Source organism: Mesoplodon densirostris, chromosome 11 (assembly GCF_025265405.1).
Source record: "Mesoplodon densirostris isolate mMesDen1 chromosome 11, mMesDen1 primary haplotype, whole genome shotgun sequence".
Classification (NCBI taxonomy): Eukaryota; Metazoa; Chordata; class Mammalia; order Artiodactyla; family Ziphiidae; genus Mesoplodon; species Mesoplodon densirostris.
In genome coordinates, this window is record NC_082671.1 from 33,226,026 (window position 1) to 33,241,997 (window position 15,972).

General features: G+C 42.0%; 1 protein-coding gene across 1 annotated transcript in view; it reads right to left on the reverse strand.

Annotated features, from left to right (window-relative positions):
* Positions 1-3,667: 3,667 nt before the first annotated feature.
* Positions 3,668-15,972, reverse strand: part of MYRFL (myelin regulatory factor like) — a 118,028-nt gene continuing 105,723 nt past the window's right edge. The window contains exons 20-25 of the mRNA XM_060114165.1: positions 10,240-10,302; positions 9,518-9,605; positions 7,222-7,296; positions 4,293-4,413; positions 3,893-3,967; positions 3,668-3,754 (exon numbers count right to left, since the gene is read on the reverse strand). Of these exons, the coding sequence (XP_059970148.1) occupies positions 3,668-3,754; positions 3,893-3,967; positions 4,293-4,413; positions 7,222-7,296; positions 9,518-9,605; positions 10,240-10,302 (509 nt within the window). The remainder of the gene's footprint in view (positions 3,755-3,892; positions 3,968-4,292; positions 4,414-7,221; positions 7,297-9,517; positions 9,606-10,239; positions 10,303-15,972) is intronic.

A 15,972-nucleotide genomic window follows, 5' to 3' on the forward strand; every position in this document is an offset into this window, starting at 1 on the left:
ATACTACAATTCAGGAGAACCAAGTTTGAGTTTGAATCTAAGAAACTGGAGGAATCCTGAACTCCCAAGAATTAACTACCTTATTTAAGTTTCTACAAAGCCTGTGCTGTTGGGCTTCCCTGGTGGCGCAGTGGTTAAGAATCTACCTGCCGATGCAGGGGACACGGGTTCGAGCCCTGGTCCGGGGAGATCCCACATGCTGTGGAGCAACTAAGCCCATGCGCCACAACTACTGAGCCTGCGCTCTAGAGTCCGTGAGCCACAACTACTGAAGCCCTCATGCCTAGAGCCCGTGCTCCGCAACAAGAGAAGCCACCGCAATGAGAAGCCCACGCACTGCAATGAAGAGTAACCCCCGCTCGCCGCCAACTAGAGAAAGCAGCACGCAGCGACAAAGACCCAACGTAGCGAAAAATAAACAAATAAATTTATTTTTTAAAAAGGCTGTGCTGGGCTTCCCTGGTGGCGCAGTGGTTGAGAGTCCGCCTGCCGGTGCAGGGGACACGGGTTCGTGCCCTGGTCCAGGAAGATCCCACATGCCGCGGAGCGGCTGGGCCCGTGAGCCATGGCCGCTGGGCCTGCGCGTCCGGAGCCTGTGCTCCGCAGTGGGAGAGGCCACAACAGTGAGAGGCCCGCGTACCAAAAAAAAAAAAAAAGGCTGTGCTGTTAGTAAAAGGGAAAACAATTTTCCAAATATAAAAAATATATAAACATTATGTAATACACATGCATATGCTCTATATCTGCAGTTTGGTTTTTACAATTGATGGAATGCCTCCGTGTGTGTGTGTGTGTGTGTGTGTGTGTGTGTGTGTGTGTGTGTGTGTGTGTGTGTGTGTGTTCAGTTACTCAGTCCCTTTATTATCCCACTGTAATCTTTGTAACTGTTCTGTTCTGTATAACAATAACAGCTTATATTTATTTACAGCCTATCTGTGCTTTACGTATTTTATCTCATTTAATCCTATCTATTGCAGATACTCACTGTCCTCTTCTATAAATGAGGAAATTGAGGCTTAGAGAAGTTAAGTAACTCGCTCAAGGATACACAAAGTCAGGATTCAGGACTAAGGTAAGGACTGTTTGGCTCCAAAGTCTCAGCTCCTACTGGGTTAAACTACCTTTGTGTCCCTAAGTTATTTCGAAATGCCTTTTGTGTCAGTAAGGAACATGTCTTTTCTTAATAGCTCTTGTAATTTCCATCCACATGGCATGTGTTTAATCACATTTGAAAATAAGCAAATGGGGACTTATTCCTATTGATTACCACTGTCATGGGTGAAAAAATATCCATCTGCCTCATCCTACTTGACTCATAGGCTAAATACGGTTCTGGTACCCAACTCCACTGTATGGAGGAGTCTCACCCGCACAGCACCAAACCATTCTCAGACACTAGCGAGGTGTCCAGCAACTCAGCTCGGTTCTCGTACTGTCTCTCGGGGCACAGCTGCAGATACCACCGGCCGAGGGCTCAGTCCTACAGGACGCCCCCCCCCCCCGCCCACTTCAGATGCCAGATGCAAGCCCAGGTTATCATGTTTGCTTCTGACCTACCAGCTATAGATTAGAGTTGACCCCATCTCCTGCTTTGGGTTTGATTAATTTGCTAAAGTGGCTCACAGAACTCAGAGAAACATTTTACTTACTAGATTCTGTGTTTATTATAAAAGAATATAACTCAGGAACAGCTAGCTGGAAGAGGTAGACAGGGTTGGGGCAGAGAAAGGATGAAGAACATCCATGCCCTCTCCAAGGCTGCCAGTCTTCCCAAATCTCCACGTGTTCACCAACCCATAAGCTCTCCGAACTCTGGATTCATTACATAGGCATGATTAATTAAATTATGATTGATTAATTTGATTAATTATGATTGATTAATTGATTGAACTCAACTTTCAGCTCCTTGTCCCTCCCCAGAAATCACGGGTGGGACTGGAAGTTCAAACCCTCTAATCACATGATTGGTTGTCCTGGCAACCAGCCCCCATCCTTTTGTGCCATCCAAATGTCACCTCACTGACAAAACAAAAGACACCTTTATCTCTCTCTGCACTTAGGGAATTCCAAAGGTTTTAGGAGCTCTGTGCCAGGAACGGGGGACAAAATCAAATATACATTTCTTATTGTAAATTACAGTATCACACATGCCAACAGTAAGATAAGCCATTCAGCAGCCCTGCTACCTGAAGCTAGAGCTAGAGTGGCTTGAATCGCCATGTCCTAAAATATAGTGTATTAATGAAAATTTTAACGTATAGGAAGATCAACAGATCAGAAGATGATCACCATTGAAAAGGTAGTTTGTTACAGTTCCCAAGAGGAGAGGACATGCCACGCCTTGGGGGACCACACTGGGAAGCAGCAGGGTCAGTCAGGAGGCAGGGGGAGAGGGAGCAACCTTGGGCAAGTCATTATTGTGGTTTCCACGGAAGGGACAGGTGAGGCAAGGGAAACAGGCTTAGGACTGGCTAGTTGAGTAATCGTAGCAGGCGCTGGGCTATAGGGGCTGTCCATAGTTGTCTGGTACATGGCCCTGGAGTGATTAGGGCAGGTGGATAGTGGCCCCCAGTATGAGAACTTGATAAAGGAGGTGGTTGGAGTGTGAGCTCCGGATTGGCTGGTTTGTATTTGAAAAAATCGCAGGTGGGCAAGTTGTTTACTATCTCTAGGAACTGGCTAACCCTGGGAGGTGGTGTTCCATGAGGGTCAGCAAGACCCTAAGACGTCAAAACATCAGAATACAGAAAATAAAAGATATAGTTGATAACACTCCAGCTAGAGGATTTCCGGCTCTTCTAAGTTGGGAAGGGCATACAAATCTACCGATAAACCAGGTAGAAATATCCAAAGCTAATTCAGCTATAAACAGTGGAAATGGGCTTAATGCCCTCTAAGAGAACCCCTTATAAGTAGAGGAAGAACAACAAAACAAATCAATGACAACTGGAAGATCAAACGCAACTATCTGAGCCTAGACTGTCTGGGTTACCTTAAAGGACTTGTCACAAGCTAGTGCTTCCCAAGAGGATACAGAAAGTTAGCATCCATCAAACCTTACAAAGTAGAACTGCAATTATTTTTCTTAAACCCAATTTATTAGCCAGCTACATTCTCTACGCTAGTGTATGTAGTGTGCATGCACGTGCACACACATACCTACACATAGCAATAGTTTGCCTAAATGTGAGCTCAGCAACAGACACCACCCACTCCTCCCCCCAACACACATATGGTTATCACAAATTCTCAAGAGTCTGTGTTTAGTGGGTCCAAGTTGACATGGCTGAAATAGGCCTTTTTGTTTTTCTCAAAAGCATTGAGATACATTAAGACAAAGTAAAGTTAAACCTACCCATTTTGACTTCACAGCTTCCTTAATAACAGAAGCAGTATTTTCAAATCCAACAGTGCTGTTTACTCCAGGAAACGTTTTCCTCATAGTCATGGCAAAATCAAACACCACATTATCTCAAGTTTCAGCAAACACTTTATTCTCCTCATTAATGTCTCAAAACTGTTGGAAGCCAAAGCCTGGAAAAAGCCCTTTGGCAATAAATGTGAATGTTTTACAAAGAGAAGAAAGAAGTTGCAAGAGGTTGTAAGTTTCCGTTAACTGTATTTGAGTATTTTTCTTTGGTAAAGTCCGCAAACAAACTTGAATAAATTAGACACAGTGTCGATAGAAGTAAAAGAAGTAGTCTGTAAAGAATATCCCAGCAAAATAAGGATCCGTTGAACAGTCAGCTAAATCCTGTCAGAACAAGGGGGAAAAGAAAAGAGAGAATGATTAATGTAAGAATTAATTGTAGCTAAAGTTTATTTATTTATCTATTTATTTATTTAATGGCCCATTTCTTTCTCACTGAAAAGAAAAAAAAAGAGAGCTTACCGGCGCAGCTACCCGGAAATGGTATGCGCTGTCAAAGAACGGGGCTGCAGGGAGGCTCCAAATGTGCTGATATCCCTAAATAATGAGTGAAAGAGAGATCCATTTCATAACTGTATTTTACACTCATTTGGAAAGAACATAGGCTGAAAAAGCATTCCCTTGACTGATGTAGGAGAGGTATTTGTGACAACAGCTTTTGATGGTGTTGCTGGAAAAGTCTGCAGCTTCTGAAGGATGCAAAGAAGATGCTGAACAAAGCCCTGTGATCAGAGTCAGCAAAGGGAAACATTGGCCTGTGGCTCATGGCATCTCTCTCAGTGAGGAACAGAGGCTGTGCCACAACTGTAGACACACTTCTTCTAGAATGGGGACAGAATGCCGAGGAGCTGGAAAACGTTACCTGTGTCATCTCCTGGGAGACTTCTTGGTGGCTTTGCATGCCTTTGGCTTCCCTTTTACTATGGAAACACATATTTCCAAGGGTGAACTTGCACTGGAAGACTATCAATGGCTCTGTTGTGCTTCAAGAGACAAAGAAAAGAAAGGGCAAATGGAAAAGAAATTACCAGCTCCCACTAGGCTACATCTTGATAAGAAGAGGGACTAATGGGAACATAACTTGGAAATCCATTCAAAGTTCCAAATAGGCATGTTATTACACAAAGCTCACGGATGCCAATATACTAGTTCACATCTCATTATAACAGAAACTCAATCTCAGATGACTACTGTTATGGACTGAATGTTTGTGTCCTCTCCAAAATTCGTATGTTTAAATCTTAACCTCTAATGTGATGGTGTTAGGAGGTAGCGCCTTTAGAAAGTGACTAGGTCATGATGGTGGAGCCCTCATGAGTGGGAATAGTGCCCTCATAAAAAGGAGCCCAGGTCTCTCGCCCCTTCTGCCATGTGAGGACACAGAGAGAAGACAGCTACCTATCAATCAACCAGGAAGTGGACTCTCACCAGACACCGAATCTCCTAGTGCCTTGATCTTGGACTTCCCAATCTCCAGAACTGTGAGAAGTGAATGTTTGTGGTTTAAGCCACCCAGTCTATGGGATTCTTGTTATAGTAGCCTGGAACTAAAACTAAAACTGAGATAACATATGACAGTCTCTAAAACCTAATCTCATGACTTAAATCACCTCAACATCAGAACTTCTTATCTCCCTAGATTTTTAAATAATTTTTGGATGTATTCCATCTCTTTTCACTGGCAGCTGAATTTGCTTCCATCTGAAGTTTCCAGGATTTCAGATTCTGCAGACTCCTGCTCTGGGTAGGTATTGTTTGAATCAGAGAGGCAAACAACATGGGTAGGGATGTGCAGGTGAACCCCATTAGGAATTATAAGCCCTTCAAGCTATCGGGGTGGAAGACCTGTCAGAAAGAATGGCTCTTCTCTGGAGGCTGGCCCAAGAATCATCATCAAGAGGATGAGATCCATCTGTCTTTGGAAACAATATTTTTGCACAAGTGGGACAAACTACAATCTCGGTTGAGTGTATGTTATTTTAAGATCACCCATCTTAGAAAAAAAATGGTTCTCAATCTAAAAAGCCTGATTTAGGGGCTTCCCTGGTGGCACAGTGGTTAAGAATCTGCCTGCCAATGCAGGGGACATGGTTCGAGCCCTGGTCTGGGAAGATCCCACATGCCTAGAGCTCGTGCTCTGCAACAAGAGAAGCCACTGCAATGAGAAGCCTGCACACCACAACGAAGAGTAGCCCCCACTCACCTCAACTAGAGAAAGCCCGCAAGCAGCAACAAAGACCCAACACGGCCAAAAAATAAATAAATAAATTTATTTTTAAAAAAAAAAAAGAAAGCTTGATTTAGTGGTTCAAGATGACCTTCTGCCACTTCAAGGGGTATACCACTTCACTTATTTCCCTCCATTGAAGCTAGGAACGAATGAGGACACGATGTTCCAGGTTGCTCAGGGAGTGCTAGAGAAGAGTACATTGAGCTTTTGCTCTGCCTGTAAATATGGTGGGTTCTAAGTCATGGGATTTTAGCTGCTTGAAACAAACCTTTCCAAGGCAAGCAGTTGGCTTGTGTCATTAGCTCATTGTAGAAGCAAAGTGGATGAAAGAAGGAGTATGAAGTCTGAGTGAAACAGAGGAAGAGGTGGGGTGGAGACGGGGGAGGAACTGATGGAGGAAGAGTAACAGAGCTGGGGAAGCAGAGGGAAAGTGGGGAGGACAGAGGAAAGGGAGAAAGGAAAGGGAGAAGAGAGGAAATGTGGAAGGGACAAAGGAGAAACTAACATCAAGAGACACAAAATAAACACCATCTATCTGCATGGTATCTCACTGCATAATTTCTGCAAAAGTCTTAAAGTACCATAATTATTTTAAATAGCTGATAAAATAGATTAAATTAGAGTTTTGTGATTTTTGGAGGAAAGGCAGTCATAATATGAAGTGCCTGCTATGTGCCAGGAAGGGGCAATGTTCTTAAATATCTCATGTCACTGGGGAGGCAGGAAAGTGATGGTTGAAAGGAAAGGCTGATTTGAAGCCCAGCTCCACCACTTACTCGCTATGAGTTTCGGGACAGGCTTTTTGACCTCTCTAAACTAAGTGTTCCCATCTGAAAAATATAAACTAGAAAAAAAAAAACCAACCTCAGCGGGTTGTTGAGAGGATTATATGACCCAGTAGTAAAGTGTAGAGTATCTGGCATATAGTCTGTGCTCAGCAAATGGTAGTTATTAATTTCACTGTTACTATCTGTGATTCTCACAGCAGCTCTCCTTGTTATGGTATAATGTCAAACACATCTTATAAATGAATAAACAGTAGCTCAGAGAGGATAAGTGGTTTCCCCAAGATTACAGACTTAGTAAGTGACAGAGACAAAATCTGAACACTGGTCTGCCCACCTCCAAACTCTGACTTCTTTTTTTCAACTCCCTTGGGGGAAGGGGGTGGTGCCTGCATTAGCATTGCTCCCAGAAGCTCACAAAAATATGCATCCCCCCACATCCAGGGGCCAGGGCCACACTATTACTCTAGTTCCCACCCCAATTCAAAGGGACACAGCCAGGGGCAGTCTGAGAGCATCAAACCCAGGGTCACTGTCACTTTGTAGGTATGAGTATACAGCACAGAGCCTTTCCATTCCACTGGAGGGAGCCTGGAAGGCCCCAACCTTCATTTTGAAAACGCCTCCCTCAAGCTGGCCTAACTCCCAACCCAACCATTATTCTTTAACTGAAAACTTTCCACCTCCTAACTTACTGATCAAATTGTGAAGGAAATTCAGTACTGTTATTCAAAAAATGATAAAAACAGAATTGTCTTTTACAGCTATGCACTTACTTGATTTCCAGAGAGAATCTGACATTGGTGGGTGTGTACTTATTAACAGGAATATGGTAATTGTAATTTCCAGACCTAATTATGGGAAAAAAACACAAATCAAAATACTCAGGAAAGGGTTCAAAAGGCTTTTTTCTACTTTTTGTATACTATGTAAACTGTGTAATATTCTATAATACGTAACAGATACAGAAAATCAAGTTTAACATGGCATAGTTTCATGTTTTTTTTTTTTTTTTTTTTTTTTTTTTTTTTGCGGTACGCGGGCCTCTCACTGTTGTGGCCTCTCCCGTTGCGGAGCACAGGCTCCAGACGTGCAGGCTCAGCGGCCATGGCTCACGGGCCCAGCCGCTCAGCAGCACGTGGGATCTTCCCAGACCGGGGCACAAACCCACGTCCCCTGCATCGGCAGGTGGACTCCCAACCACTGCGCCACCAGGGAAGCCCAGTTTCATGTTTTTCAAAGACATACCTGTCAAATTTCAAAGTGATCTCTTTCGGATCTTACTATATATGAAATATACCACAAAGTTTATGGTTTGTTAAAATACACAGAAGAAATGACAGAAAGTCAAATCCCAGACCATATGCACAAAACTAAACAAATAGGAAATGACTTCAGTTCCCCTTAAGGAGATACAGATTTCAGAAGACAAATGAGGCAAAATCCTCAAACTAACAGTCCCTCTGGAAAGGAAAATTGGAAATAATAAATACCAGCTTTTTTACAGTAAACCACTCCCTTTTAGGCAACATTAGCAGGAAATATCATGTACTTTCAAAACTGGAATCAACTAAAATTATTATAGTCCTAATTACCATTTAGTAATGGAGAAAACTGCAAGACAGAAATGCTGATACAGACATTCCTCCCGCCCTTGACGAGGGATGCTTAGGGAAAGGGGGGAGTTCCATTGATCTATATTGTAATGAAAACTCTAGCAAAAAGGCTTATTGTATCTAATACAAGTTCTTATGACAGGCTATCCCTTGAATTATATGGAGAAATAACTTAAAACCAGATAAATGGGGGAAAGAGCCAATCATTTTAAATTTCCTTTAGTGAATATTAAACTGGGTTGTTAAAAATAAGAAAGCAAAAATAAAAGCAATAGATCTGAACTGGGATCAGGAGGGCTTTGTCCTCCTGGAGGAAGCTTAGGTAAATAGAATTCTTTTCCTACTATGTGCCTCCCAACATCTGTGTGCTTTCCAGGAACCCAACTCCTTAGCTAATAAGTATCCTCATCTTACAGATGAGAAACGGGTACGCAGGGAGAATAAACATCTTGTCAAAGTGCTGGAATTTGAACCCAAATCATCTCACTCTTCATCACGTCATTCTACCAAACCAATTATGTCTGTCTCTGACTTTTTCAAGCTCACTGAGCCTCAAGTTTTGTAACAGCAAAATGGGGATAATACCAACCTCATGTGATTTTGTGAGAATTCAATGAGATAATGAATGTAAAGGTCATAAACAAATCATAAAGCACCATACAGGTTATTTCAAAAGTCAGGACCATCAGCCTGAAGCCTAAGGTACATTAGGCTGAAAAAGAAATAAGGCTGAGAATCCATAGGATTTGTGACACCAATTCAAAATACACAGCCTTGCCTTTAACCTAGCAGGCTTAAATATTAGCAGGCTTAACTAAACCAGTAAATACTGATCAAATAAAGAAAAATAACTCCTTATTCTTAATGCCTACAACTTGCATATTGTATTTGCTGAAGCTTCTATGCTTGCCCTCTATGCGTCTAGATGCATTGTTACCTAGATGCAGGCGATACACCAGAGATGAACATTGCTGATAACTTCTGCAGTACCCAGATTTTTTTCTCTTAACTGTAAAGGTTAGGATAAGCTATATTTTTCAGCAATTAAAATAATGATATCCCTTGTTATTAAAATATACAAATGTCAACTCACTCATAACTTGGAGCCATCAGTAATAATGTCTTTCTTTTCTATAAAATTAACTAACAGCTCTGTGCCTGTGGTATGTGGCCTCAGAGAGTCAGCCACAGAGCTGCCCGCTAAGCTTTTAGCTTTGGACTTACCCATTAAACCAGGAGACTGTAATCTTTGGAGCCGTGGTTTATTGACATTTGCTAATACCAACCATTTTATGATTCCCTCTTCCACCATGCAACAAATGTGTTTTCACTTAAGGAGCAATGTAAGCACACATCGGTTTTACCGGGTAGCATTAGCTTTCATTCCAGTCTCAAAAACCCAGAGCCCTGAGTAAATTCCAGAAACAATCAGGGGATAATGGGGAGGCTTACCCACCCGCACTGGAGGCTTCTACTGCAATACCGACGATCTATTATTTGCTGGATTTCCATAATCTGAATAGAACTGATGGTTGTATCAATCCCTGAATTGAGAAGAAATAAAGTAAACTTTTCTGCAGAGAAAAAGAGCATTGTGCTCCAGCACAGGCTCCAAATTGCAGAATGTGAAATAAGAGTTTCCTAGATAAATGGATTCCATTTGCATTCAAATGGGGGAAAAAAAGAAGAAAGGGGAGAAGGCTTTTGTTGTTGTTACAGTAAATTTTAAGAAAACCAAAAAAAAAAAAAAAACAAGCTCCAATAGACAGCCTCATAATATCCAAAAGAATGCCTGGATCGTGGAAGTCCTACTAAATTGAAATTTATTGAAAATGGAGAGCGCAATGTGATATGCAATCTGGCCAATAAAGAAAGGTTCAACAAAAATCAGAAAACCAACTAAAAATTTAGCAGAAAAATAGAAGAAGAGAGCAGGAAGTTCAAATAAATTATTAAAATCCATGAAGATCAACCAAAAGGCCTAGCGGTATGCAACCATTTCTAATGCCTCCTTAATGGTTAGGCAGGCGTCGATTATCGAAACGTAATCCCACGGGTGCTTGTGGCCGAGTGCAGCCTCCGTCCCTGTGCCTTACTCCAGTAATGCTTTCACAGCTTGTTAGTATTCTGCCTGGCTCCACAAAACCAAAGGAGAGAGTCATTTAAATATAAACTTACAGTCGCTCCCCCAGTCAAGGTTGGTTAGCACCTGTCCTGCCAAGAATGATGTGCTTCTGTCTCCTGAAGAGGAAAAAAGTCTGTCAGTCTTGAAGCTTGTTCAGGATGAGAAGAAACCCAGTGTGTACCTAGTTTGTCTCTGTCAGTTGAATGTTTCCCCCACCTTTCAACCCATCACATCCCTATGCCATTTCTTACAGAGCTAGTTTACTGTCACCCTTCTCCAAAAAGCCACCTGTTTTGGACTGAATTATGTCCTCCCAAGTTCTTACGCATGAAGCCCTTGTAAGGCCAACTGGCCCTAGGCAGGGGAACGCAATCAGATTCACAGGCTGCATCAGACTGAAACTCTCCGGACTACCCAGTTGCAGAAACTGACCTGGAGACATTCCGGACCACCCAGTTCCAGGAACTGACCTGGGGACTTTCCACCCGGCCCAGCCTTCCCGCCTTTCGAGGGGCGGGACTAGCGGTCGCAAGACTGATGTAACCGGCACCAGATATTGCCACGATACTCGAAGAGACCACTAAATAAGGAATACCCTGCGCCCTCCCAGATTCACCACACCCCTTTCCCTTCTTCCCCTATAAAATCTTGCCCAACCCTCTCCCGGGTGCGACTTCTCTGGCCCCTTTCTCTCGGACCCGTGAACCTCGCCCGGGAGCGCCCCCTAATAAAGCTCACTTGAAGCTTTCCTCTGTTTTGCGGTGCCGTTTGTTAAGATCTGACCTTACAGCCCTAACCCCTGGTAACTCAGAATATGACTGTGTTTGGAGATGGGCCTTTAAAGTGATAATTAAATTAAAATGAGGCTGTTAGTGTGGGCCCTAATCCAATCCGAGTGGCATTCTTTTTTTTTTTTTGCGATACGCGGGCCTCTCACTGTTGTGGCCTCTCCCGTTCAGGAGCACACGCTCCGTACGCGCAGACTCAGCAGCCATGGCTCACGGGCCCAGCCGCTCCACGGCATGTGGGATCTTCCCGGACCAGGGCATGAACCCGTGTCCCCTGCATCGGCAGACGGACTCTCAACCACTGTGCCACCAGGGAAGCCCCCAGAGTGGCATTCTTATAAGAAGAGATTAGGACATGAAGAGGCCTGCTTGCATGGAGGAGAGACCTTGTAAGGACACAGAGGGAAAGCGGCCATCTTTGCCAAGGAGTGAGGCCTCAAGAAATCAGACCTGGTAGCACCTTAATTTGGACTTCTAGCCTCTAGAATTGTAAGAAAATAAATTTCTGTTGCTTAAGTCACCTAGTCTGTGGCATTTCGTTATGGCAACCCCAGCCGACTAAGAGACCATCCCGGATTAGATCACTGCAGCTCACAGCTTCCCCACTTCCACTGCCATAGCATGTATTATTACCAAATCCTCTAAGTGGTGATCAATCAGTGATACCTTCTCTATGACTGTACCAAAGGGCACATTATCTCTGGATTGTTACTTTTCTTGTATCTTTGCCCTTTCTCAAAAACTCCAGAATAGGGAACCTCTACTAACATTCTCTGAATAACCTATAACTCCAAGCATAATGTGATCCACTCAGGAAAAAAGCGAGCTTAAGTTAAAAACTGAGCTGCAGCCAGCTGAGGAGAGGACTCAAATCACTGGTATGGGGCCAGAGCTCGCTTGTGGGGAAGGAAGCCAGGGGAGTGGTTATGAAGCGTCAGAGCCGAAAAGGCATTTTAAAAGCATATTGAAAAGGTAACCACTCAGATGACTGTTGTTAAGGCTATGGGAAAAAAATGTATCTTTTTAAAGTGGATGGTAAAAGCAACCATTTAGTGAGTTGTTAAGCAAACCTAACAAAAGGATTTTGAAGTTTTTGCAGTCAGTTTTTAAATCTGCAGATGCTTTCTCAAGTATATGTACTCTTTATTGCAGTCCTTCATTTTCATTAAACAATATCTATGTTTTTCAATATAATTTTGGGCAAAACACAAAGACGTTAACCTTATTTAACAAGAGACATAAGTTAAAACAATATGTGCTGCTTTCATGGGAAAGAAAAAGAGACAAGAGCTAAAACAAGTTTCTGTATGGAATTTCAGGGTAGAAAGCAAAGCAACAGTGCAGACTTCTGGGGGTTAGTCGCTCCTAAGTATCTGTCCAGGTTAGTACTTCTCACACTAAGTGGAAGGCCTGGTTTTCTTGTCTAGAAAGCTAACTGTGAGCTTTTGGAAGACTGCATCTTGTTCACTATTGTATCCCCACATAAGGCAATGCCAGGCTCAACTGTGGGGCTCACTACGTATCTGTGGAAGGATGGAAGGAGGAGAGTCAGGGAAAGAAGAAGAAAGAGAGGAGGGAAAGCCAATCATGTATCTTCTAGAAAAATGTTTCCTCTTCCACACTCAAAGGAGACACCCCTAGGGGATGGGTGCAGAGGGATGCTAGGAATGGACTCGGGGAGCTGGGCTTCTTCATCCTGTTAGCAAATGGGAGTGAGACAACTTGAAGGTGAGGCAAGTTTCCTGAAATTCCTCCCCAGCGTGATGCTTCCCTTTAAGAAGAAATGGACCTTGATATATGGTGATTTTCTAGAAAATTGAATATTTCCCTTTACCTAAAAATTCCATTGCCTTTTAAGAGAATTGGAGGTAAACTGAAAGCTACTTTCTTTTTTTTTTTTTTTTTTTTTTTACAAATTTAATCAGTTATACATATACATATGTTCCCATATCCCCTCCCTTTTGCGTCTCCCTCCCACCCTCCCTACCCCACCCCTCCAGGCGGTCACAAAGAACCGAGCTGATCTCCCTGTGCTATGCGGCTGCTTCCCACTAGCTATCTACCTTACGTTTGGTAGTGTATATATGTCCATGCCGCTCTTTCACTTTGTCACAGCTTACCCTTCCCCCTCCGCATATCCTCAAGTCCATGCTCTAGTAGGTCTGTGTCTTTATTCCTGTCTTACCCCTATGTTCTTCATGACATTTTTTTTTCTTAAATTCCATATATATGTGTCAGCATACAGTATTTGTCTTTCTCTTTCTGACTTACTTCACTCTGTATGACAGTCTCTAGGTCCATCCACCTCATTACAAATAGCTCAATTTCATTTCTTTTTATGGCTGAGTAATATTCCATTGTATATATGTGCCACATCTTCTTTACCCATTCATCCGATGGTGGACACTTAGGTTGTTTCCATCTCCGGGCTATTGTAAATAGGGCTGCTATGAACATTTTGGTACATGTCTCTTTTTGAATTATGGTTTTCTCAGGGTGTATGCCCAGTAGTGGGATTGCTGGGTCATATGGTAGTTCTATTTGTAGTTTTTTAAGGAACCTCCATACCGTTCTCCATAGTGGCTGTACCAATTCACATTCCCACCAGCAGTGCAAGAGTGTTCCCTTTTTTCCACACCCTCTCCAGCATTTATTGTTTCTAGATTTTTTGATGATGGCCATTCTGACTGGTGTGAGATGATATCTCATTGTAGTTTTGATTTGCATTTCTCTAATGAGTAAAGATGTTGAGCATCCTTTCATGTGTTTGTTGGCAGTCTGTATATCTTCTGTGGAGAAATGTCTATTTAGGTCTTCTGCCCATTTTTGGATTGGGTTGTTTGTTTTTTTGCTATTGAGCTGCATGAGCTGCTTATAAATTTTGGAGATTAATCCTTTGTCAGTTGCTTCATCTGCAAATATTTTCTCCCATTCTGAGGGTTGTCTTTTGGTCTTGTTTATGGTTTCCTTTGCTGTGCAAAAGCTTTGAAGTTTCATTAGGTCCCATGTGTTTATTTTTGTCTTTATTTCCATTTCTCTAGGAGGTGGGTCAAAAAAGATCTTGCTGTGATTTATGTCATAGAGTGTTCTGCCTATGTTTTCCTCTAGGAGTTTGATAGTGTCTGGCCTTACATTTAGGTCTTTAATCCATTTTGAGCTAATTTTTGTGTATGGTGTTAGGGAGTGATCTAATCTCATACTTTTACATGTCCCTGTCCAGTTTTCCCAGCACCACTTATTGAAGAGACTGTCCTTTCTCCACTGTACATTCCTGCCTCCTTTATCAAAGATAAGGTGACCATATGTCCGTGGGTTTATCTCTGGGCTTTCTATCCTGTTCCATTGATCTATCTTTCTGTTTTTGTGCCAGTACCATACTGTCTTGATTACTGTAGCTTTGTAGTATAGTCTGAAGTCAGGGAGCCTGATTCCTCCAGCTCCATTTTTTGTTCTCAAGATTGCTTTGGCTATTCGGGGTCTTTTGTGTTTCCATACAAATTGTGAAATTTTTTGTTCTAGTTCTGTGAAAAATGCCATTGGTAGTTTGATAGGTATTGCATTGAATCTGTAGATTGCTTTGGGTAGTAGAGTCATTTTCACAATGTTGATTCTTCCAATCCAAGAACATGGTACATCTCTCCATCTATTTGTATCATCTTTAATTTCTTTCATCAGTGTCTTATAATTTTCTGCATACAGGTCTTTTGTCTCCTTAGGTAGGTTTATTCCTAGATATTTTATTCTTTTTGTTGCAATGGTAAATGGGAGTGTTTCCTTGATTTCACTTTCAGATTTTTCATCATTAGTATATAGGAATGCCAGAGATTTCTGTGCATTAATTTTGTATCCTGCAACTTTACCAAATTCATTGATTAGCTCTAGTAGTTTTCTGGTAGCATCTTTAGGATTCTCTATGTATAGTATCATGTCATCTGCAAACAGTGAGAGCTTTACTTACTTCTATTAGTCTTATGCAAACCTTTTATTAAGTGTGAGAAGAGGGGATAACCTTTCTGAAAGACATTTTAAACAACCAACTTAGGCCCGAAGGAAGAATAATGGCTTGAGCTCAGCATGTCATAAAAATGCTGATTTCCCTGTACTTATTTTACTAGTAGTCTTACTCCTCAGGAAGGAGGCTCATAAATGTGTTCTGGGGCTTGGTAAACTATTAGATATTACTCCACATCTCACTGAGAGTTAGTCTGTTTTTTTTAATTAAAAAATTTTTATTCTTAAATTTGTAATTGGTCTTAAATGCCTCAGAAACATCTTGTTGAAAAGAATATTTGCCTGGTTTTCTCTTCTTTTGGATTTAGGAACCCTGATGTTTTATGTTGCCCTGGACAGAGGCAAAAGACGGAGCAGCAGCAGAGGAGAAATGCTTTTCTTCAGGCCCCCAGAAATACCCCACATTGGGGACAACATCTCAGTGGCTATAGGCACACAACGGAATATTACTCAGCCATAAAAAGAGTGAAATAATGCCATTTGCAGCAACATGGATGGACCTAGAGATTATCATACTAAGTGAAGTGAGTCAGACAAAGACAAATATCATATGATACCACTTATATGTGGAATCTAAAAAGATGATAGAAATGAACTTATTTACAAAACAGAGACTCACAGACATAGAAAGCAAACTTATAGCACCAAAGGGGAAAGGGGAGGAGGGATAAATTAGGAGGTTGGGATTAAAATATACACATGACTATATATAAAATAGATAACCAACAAGGACCTACTGTATAGCACAGGGAACTATGCTCAATATCTTGTAATAACAAATAATGGAAAAGAATTTTATATATATTTTTATCTCACTTTGCTGTACACCTGAAACTAACACAACATTGTAAATCAACAATATTTCCATAACATTTTTTTTTTAATGGCTGTAGGCAAAGGGGAGGGGGCAGAGGGTGCTGAAAGGGCTTTCTAGAGCCGTAGAGTAGACACTTTCTGCATCTTCTAGAGTTGATCCCAGGTACGTGC